The sequence below is a fragment of the Corvus kubaryi genome, unplaced genomic scaffold, assembly GCF_017639235.1.
Source record: "Corvus kubaryi isolate FWS band 111438036 unplaced genomic scaffold, C.kubaryi_AGA036_p1.0 76, whole genome shotgun sequence".
Taxonomy (NCBI): domain Eukaryota; kingdom Metazoa; phylum Chordata; class Aves; order Passeriformes; family Corvidae; genus Corvus; species Corvus kubaryi.
In genome coordinates, this window is record NW_024582063.1 from 12,841,263 (window position 1) to 12,849,560 (window position 8,298).

At 37.5% G+C, this 8,298-nt stretch overlaps 1 protein-coding gene and 1 long non-coding RNA gene across 2 annotated transcripts in view; one reads left to right on the plus strand and one right to left on the minus strand.

The window, feature by feature from the left end:
- PPM1B (protein phosphatase, Mg2+/Mn2+ dependent 1B) overlaps positions 1 to 2,158 on the plus strand; it is a 46,095-nt gene extending 43,937 nt beyond the window's left edge. Inside the window, exon 7 of the mRNA XM_042051696.1 lies at positions 315 to 2,158. Coding sequence (XP_041907630.1) covers positions 315 to 344 — 30 coding nt within the window. The 3' untranslated portion in view covers positions 345 to 2,158. The remainder of the gene's footprint in view (positions 1 to 314) is intronic.
- LOC121675872 lies at positions 1,801 to 8,243 on the minus strand. Its single transcript, XR_006020256.1, has 2 exons — positions 3,304 to 8,243; positions 1,801 to 2,326 (listed from the first exon to the last, which is right to left on the minus strand). It is a non-coding gene; the product is annotated as an uncharacterized LOC121675872 (long non-coding RNA).
- Between the last annotated feature and the right edge of the window lie 55 nt (positions 8,244 to 8,298).

An 8,298-nucleotide genomic window follows, 5' to 3' on the forward strand; every position in this document is an offset into this window, starting at 1 on the left:
TTTTTGTTTTGTAGTCCACAGATGTAGCATGTATTGGTAGTTGTGATTTAGTACAATTTTAGGTAAATCTTGGTTTTAAGTCATTCTGCTATAATAGCTTTACTGGATTCATGTTTTATAAAAGTAAATTCCATCGTGACATTGACAAACAGCAACTATTTGTGTGTGGAAGTGGGCAGGTATGGAAAACAAGGAAAATGTTTTCTGTCTTATGCTAGCATTCTTCTTAATTATGCCTCTGAATTCCAAAGTACAACAAAATGTTTTCATTTGTATTGGTGAGTAGTAATATTTCTCCTCTTCTTTTCCTGTAGGGTGCTGGAGAGCTAGAAGATCCGTGGTAGCCTTACAAATCTACTAAAATGCTTTTCATTCTGAAAGGGGGAAAAAAACTTTTAAATCTGATTTCTTCAATACAAGGGAAAATTTCTGGTGGATTTCCAACATTTTGTGAAATGGGCAGAAAGATATTAGAATTTTGCATCATTTGTTCATTTTTGTGTTTTCTGATATTGCCACTCTTAGCATTGCCTGTACTACAGTATTTTTACCAGCCTCAGGCATACTGATTACATCTGTCATGAACTTGGCCCTAAAAAAGAAGGAAGGAAGGAAGGAATATTCTCTCAGCAGATCGGTGTATGTACCTGAGGTGCACGAGATTGTAGGTGTACTCTGAAGATACACTGTGGCTAAATGAAACATGCAACACACAAGCATGAGAGAGAGTACAAGTAATTGTTTGAGACGTTTCTTATTTCACTTTACTGAGTTGGAAGGCTTTGCAGCTCTGTGGCTTGGAAGTAATTTCAATTGGGCAGTACGCTATCAGATGTGTATTTTATTTTCTTTTTTAATTTTCCAGTTTTACCTGTATTACCAGACCGTTAGGTTTCCCTGCGGTGTCCAAATTGTGATACGTTGCCTACTGCTTGCTTGAAGATAAGTGTATTTGGCAATAATATATGAAGATTCTAGGCATCTAAAACCAGTAAGAATTTTACGCATGTGTACAACACACCCTTCAACTCTTGCTAGAGAAGATCTTTTTAAAAAACCAAACTGGTGAATTTATAGTTAGTAGTGACTTGCTTTGACATCTCTCACAGCTGCAGGTTTTTTAAAAAATGCTGAAAATTTGCCTTTATTATAATGTAAATTGTGATTATTTTTTTGTTCTATATGTGGTTTTCTATAGGTTTTTGATTTTTTTCAGCCTAAGATACAGACAGAAGTCTTGTGTAATATGGGTATGATTTTTAATTGTTTGCATTATTTTCAAAGTTCAAATTATCACTTTGAGATTACTATAAATACACTTAGAATTATCTATTTTAAATTAAGAAAATATTAGAGATATTTTCATGGGTTCAATGACCTTTCATTTTATAAGCAATGGGCATGGTACAGAGTGGCTGTCATGTAAGGTACTTGAAGATTCTTAGTTTAATTCTATTTTTGCAATAACCTTGACTTTTTTTCTGACTTCTTTGAGTTGTGCATGTAATGAGTCCAGTAAATGCTGAAAATGGGGAAGAGTAAAGTATTTATCTAAAATAAAAGCTATTGGGGAGGGGAAACAATGAATGTATCCATCTGTACATGATTTACATGCTGTGGATGCCTTGTAAACATTTTCCTATTTGTTTAAACTGTGTTTCAGCGAGGATGTAATTGCCCTTGTGTGTATTTTTAAGCTAATGACAGTCATCAACTGGTTTTGTGTGAAATTAAATTCATGGTATTTTTCTGTAACTTTATCCCCATGGTGAGTCTGTACAAACCACACGCTCTTTCATACTGATGCCGAAGGCCAGCTTTTCCAGTCATTTTGATTCACTGTGTATCTGATTTTTTTTTTTTTTTTGGTCTAGAGAGGATTATTGCCACAGTATATTTTATTTATTCATTAGATTTTAGCCTTGTAAGTTAAAGTGTTTTAAATGATGATGTTAACAGGTATTTGTCCCTTTACTGGTTTTTTTGGGGTTGTTAAAAGACAGGGAATGAAGAATGCAAAATGGTTTATTGTTCAGACTGTCCGCTCTGGTCCAACCCTGTACTGATAGTACCTTCCCAGTATGATATTGTGATGTTTCATACAATACAGTGAACATAACCAACTTGTTATCTTCAATAAAGGATTGCTAAAACAGTGTGACATGCTCTCTATTTTCTTGAGAAGAACTTACTAAGATGCAAGTGTTCCATATAAAAAGATAACCCAGCAGGATCTATGAGGTCTCTTAGTTGATGGATTTCTGTTTGTTCTGTAGCAGATGTGCCCCTTCATCTCAGAAAGGCACAAGTCTCCAAGTGGGCTTCTCTGTGGGAGACAGGAAAGGGCAAACAACATTTAGTGCTCCTAGGGCAAATCCATCCCAAGTGCAGCTGGAGTCCTAGTCCAGCTATGGGAGGGCATTCATTTATAGACTAAAAATTCAGATTAAACTTGACTTTTTGATCTACTAATTTCTTGGAGTTTCTTAAAGATCTGAGCCTTATGAAATTTCACTGTTGCACAGAGTTTTGAATAGAAATTTCTCTGATGTTAATGCTTTCATGTTAGAACTTTTACAAATTTTTTAACTTTTACAGATCTTTTTCTCCAACTTACTATTGTACTTGTTTAGCTGAGTGGGAAAGGAGACCAGAATCCTCCGTGATGTTGATATTGCAGGATAATAACCTGCCTGAATAGTTAGTGTTACTGTAGAATGGACATCTTCACAAACAACCTGAAGATTTTTGAGTTTAAAAATCTGTAACTTCTTTGAACTTTTTTGTTGGATTTGCTTGTACAGCATAACCCCTGCATGCCTTCCTCATGAGCTACAATTTTAATGCCTTGTTCCACTGTTGAGACTGCTGGTACTCCATAGGCTCCAGTCCTATGAACACTTTCTTGTGTAGATTTTTTACATTAAGTGGCTAGTCTCCCTCAAGTAAAAGGGTTTATGCTTCTTTGTGTTGAAGTGAAGTACACACAGAGGTTTTTCAAAGAGAAGGATCACAGCTACATCAAAATGTAATTCAAGACAGCTTTTTTCCTCTAAATTAGCACTACTTGCCATTCATGCATCCACTTGGTTATGAATTCTAGTCATGGTTTTAGTTTAGTCAAAATACTGTGTAGATTTCAGCAGCCTGGGAAAAACTTTGCTTGTTGACTTTGTATTCTTAGTGTGAGAAATCTGAATGAATGACAAAATTTGTTCCTGTATTTGCCATAACTTGCCAACGTTTTAAAATTACATTGTCTTAATTATGTTGCCACCTGGTAACTAACGTAAAGATACTTACGTAGAACATTGAGAATGGGACGTATCTCTTCCACCTTGGGTCTTTCTGTTGTGTCAAATTCAGCTTGATTTCATTCTTATGACTTCTTCTGTAACAGAGGCAAAGTAGTCCATGTAAGTTCTCAAGTCTGGTGTCTGAGCAAAATAAAGATCTGTTTTAACTGCTCCTCATTAACATGTTAAATGGAATAGGGAGTAATGAAGTAGATGCAAATATAAGTCATGTCATTCTGACCTCAGAAGTCTCATATTAGGGGTTAAGTGCTAGGATCATCTCCTCTTAATAGGCTGGATCTTCATATGGTTATTGCATGCAAACCTTTGCAAGACTTGGCCAAAATATCCATATTTTTCATGGCCTTAAATGTGAATCTGATGCTGATGTTGCTATTTGAGTGGTTTAAAAAAAACCCAAACCAAAACACAAAAGCAACAACAAAAAAACCCCAAAACCACAAAGCCAAACAAACTGTTAAGTTGTTGATTCTTTTAGCACATCTGAGGCTAGCTATTAGTGGCTAGGTAGTTTCTTGGTATCATGTATAAAGTGGAGTTCAGTCAGCCACTTCATCTCTGAGCTTTTGTACACTGTCAGCCACAATCACTGGCTTAAATCTTAAAAAGCAAAATTAGCCCCAGAAAACCAGTCCTTTTTCTTTGGCACTTTGAGTGGAAATCAGAAGCAATAGGAACTCGAGATTAGTTACAGCATTGAACCAAGCTGTAGTAGGCAACTTTTACCTCTGGAAGATGAAGCAAAAAGCAATGCTGCCTATCATTAGGTACAGGTCTATACTGGGGCAAAAAAAAAAGGCCAGAATGCTAAGCAGTTTTTAATATCAGCTAACTTGCTGTTTGTTGGCTAAAAAGCAAATTTTGGATTTAAGGATTGTCTGAAGGCTTGTTGCTTTTGGCTCTTTATAGTTCTTTTTTAGCTCTAAACTGAAGTTGGAAGTAGCTGCGCTGGTGCAGGTAAGCAACTGCATGAGATGCTCCCAGAATGAAGGCAATTTGACAAAACTACAAGAAAGTACCCAAAGTCCATGAATTTATGCAGTCTAATCCAGGTAAGTATGCAATTTATGCAGCTGAGGCTCCGTAAATGTCTTTGTAACCTGTTTTCTCTGTGTGCCAATCTGAGCTAGTCCTGCTTGTGTTCATTCAGGCTGTTGCTGTACAGACCTGACTTAGCTCTGCTTGGTTTGTACTGTCTCGTGCTTGTACTGGCTGCTTCCCTGTTGATCAAAACATGAGCAACTTTTGCATTTTAGCATGACTGTGCCTCCTGTTTGTGTTCAGCTCCCTGTTTGTGCTTATCTCTCGTTTCTATCATTCACACTGTCACTTCACCAGTGCTGCTGTGCTTAGCTCTTTGTGCATCTGAAAGGTCACATTTGCCCAAAGACTTTACATTTCCTTCAGAAATCTTAGACCTCTCATTTTCTGTGATGTCTGGATAAAGACTGACTGAGATTATTGAGATCCTTCTCCTGCTTCTATCCTTGGCTGTCCTTATTTGTCTATGTGCAGCTTGACTGGGATTTTTCAGAGAAAAAGTCCTTGCTGTGCTGATACTGTGATTAGTGACTGAATTAACATCAATTAATGATTGCATCAGCACCTGCTTTTAAACCTAACAGAGACTGATAAGGATTTAGGTCGTGGGGTGGGCTGATAGGAGAAAAAAATGGATGTTCTCCATCAGTTGGGTAATCCTTCTCTGAAAGCAGTTGTCCTTCCCAGTAAAGGATGAAAAACACTATAGTAGGAATGAATACACATTCTAAAGACTTGTGGCAACTAATTCAAACAGTCTTGTTGGAAATAATTTTTCCTGTTATGTCAAGTCTACTTTAGAAATAACTTTGACCCTGGTCTGCTTTCTCAGACTTTTGGAATCTAAGGTGAGTTGTAGGGAAGTTGAGTCTATGGTGCAATAGTGTTTAGTGTTGTAAGGACCCTGCCCTTGACCTTTAAAAAGCTGGAATCAAATTTATGAGATCCCTGATGGCGATGTTGGAAGTTCATCTGATCTTTAAATATAGAAATACTGATTTTTCTGGCCTTTTTCAGGTGGCTTTTGGAATACATTGGGTAGAGATGGGATATTTTCGAACAAATACTGTTCAGAGAACTTATATGCAAGGTTCTGTCAGAAAATGACCAAATGTGTTCTGCCTTTATCATTTTAAAAGAGCTGCAAAGCTTAAGTGAGAGAAACTGGACAGAAATTCATAGAAGGAAAATTCTGTCTTGTGAGATAAAACACTACTCTTGGAAGTTAGTGTCCAGGACTTAAAAAGAGAACCCAGAAATGTTTGTGTGTGTTATATTCCTTTCAAGACTGTTACATTTTCTCAAAAAACCCCAGAATTGTCTTTTTTGAAAATGTGTGAAAAGAGAAGCTCTGGTGAAAATGCACCATTCTCTACTGATGTATTTTAGCTACTTCTTTGGGGGGTGAGCATGTAGATTAGTAAATATCCTACATTTAGAAGTTACTTGGAAAATTTGAAGTAACTGCGCTTTAACTTTGAAGTAAAATGCGGATTTAAATTGCATTAATGAAGAGATATTTCCCATTATTTTTGTAAGGAAGCTTCTTGACACCATTCCCATTAAATGAATTCTGTGAATATTGTTTTTGTTTTCTTTATCAGGTTACTCAGATGCAAAATGATGGATGTCTGCTTAATCTTAAATTTACAGTATTTAATTTGTTGTTATTAGGGGAAACTGGATAATGTGAGGGGTTTTTTTAAAATCTTTTATCCAATAGTTATCTTCATAAATGCATCTGAGTTTAATGATACAATAAGGATTTTGGCCTGGGTATGTAAAGCAGATGTGTTTTCCTAGTGTGTTTTAAATAAATATTTCACCTTTGGGAGCAGAGAATGTATGAAATGAAACCAAAATACTTTTTCCAGGTCCAATAAATCTGCATTTACTTTGGAAGGAGATAGTTTTTGTAAATAACTCTGCTAACACAAGCAGTGTCAAGGTGTTTGGAAGTATGGTGCTTTACAAGGACTTCTCAGTCTCTGCTCTTAGTACTTTTTACGTTATGCTGGCTGTGAAATTTTAAAATGGTGAAATATATTTTACATTCATTTCTTCATTCCTACTTTTCCTTACTTAAAAAACATGTAGGAAGTTCCATGCTGCTGCTTCAGAGATTATAGTTGTTGCATTTAACTTCACACTCAATTTATTAAAAAACCCCAGAGGTCCAAGCATATGAGTAATTGCAGCAACTTCTTTACATGCTGTTACCATATTTCAAGTGCTGTTTCTGTGAACTGAATTTAAAAAACCAACAGAAGCCAACAAACTTACATCTTTAAGATGTGACTTGTCATATGATCTTAGTAGCCCCTATGCTTTGAACTGCATTAGAGAAAAAAATTTACCAAATGGGTATTTGTGTTATCACTGACTTGAAGATGTTGTACACCCATCTTCCAGCTCAGCCTTTAGTATTCAAATAGTTGAAACATCTGTCTTTGAAATGCGAACAGGACAGACACCCACTCAGAATAAAACCAGTTTGCACTGCCCCCCCTGTACGTGGTTCAACAGGCTCCCAGAGAGCATAGCAGAGCTAGCAGCATGAGAGCTCTGAGAGACTGCCTCATATATATATGTATGGCATGAAGAGCAGAAATGTGCTTTAATTATCCTTGGAGCAGGGAATGGGTATGTGGGATACTTAAGCGCTTCTCTACTTGAGTGGAGGGAATGGAGAGGGGCCTTTCAATGCACTATGTGAGTCCTTGCAGAATGTGGGGTTGTTTTTCTCTGGTTCACTAGTATAAACAAGCGAGGTGCCAGAACTATTTTATGCAGATACACAGTGTGAGATCTGGCACTGAAGAGCCCACACACTTCTGTGGATTCACAAAGTTCAAAATGGAAAGGCTAGTATTGGCTGCAGGTGATGCTTTCTTCACCTTTCTCCAAGCGGTGCTTTCATCCACATGGCTGGATCCTTGAATGCCAGACAGCTCCAAAACAAAACTTGTTTTAGGCAGTGTTGAGAGTAGTATTTAGAGTTTTAGCAGTTCTTCTAACTTACAGGGTGTAAGGATTGTCTTCAGTTTCAGTTGTTGTACCTTCAGGTGAACATGAAATTAAGGTGAAGTTCTGCTACGTGTGTCCACATTGAATGGTGTTTGTGTATCTGGAAAATACTTCTTGTAGTTGTGGAATGTTTTCTTGATGCAGAGGTCTACTTTGTGCTGGTCAGAGAGCCCCTTCCCCTTGTATGTGCCAGCTGTTGCTGTACAGCATGCTAGGTCCTGAATTGAAGAATAGGATTTTTGTTGATTTGGGGCTTTTTTTTACAAAATGTCTGCTTTCAGTTCTTTGGTTTTGCTTCCAGTGCTCCCACTGATTTTTACACACATTACTGCTGGACTGTACAGTCTGATGTGGAATCCATGAACTGCTGGTCAGAAGCAGCCATTGTAAAGCCTTAGGGTGCAATTCAGTACTAGAGAGTGAAGCTTTCTGTACAGACTGGAGATTTCCAGCAGGAAATTATTTCACAGGAGCACACCTGCCACTAATTTGATACATGTGAAAAAGCAGATTATTTGCAGGAAGGCTTATTTTGATGCACTGAGAGACGCAGGGAAAAGGAGTAAATGCATATGGAGTACCATATATATCTGTGATACTGTGTGTGTAATTCCTGCAGGTGGGGAAGCTGAGGCACTGTGAAACGCTGTACAACTTGTATAGTATGGCAATAGGTGTGCTCATGCAGTGACAGCTGTTGCCTGATAGCCCTTTCCTATAAATCCTTCATCCTTCCACAAGAGGAAATGCTTTGTGCTCAACAGAACAAAGCTTGCTCCTTAGATTCCTATTCAGTGAATGTAAATTGTTGTCAGAGAGAAGCCTTGGCAAAGGCAGGTGTAGCTTGTGGGGTGCTGTCTTTTTGGGTAGCCCAAAGGATGGATGTGATGGTGATGTAGTGCCATGCCATTTT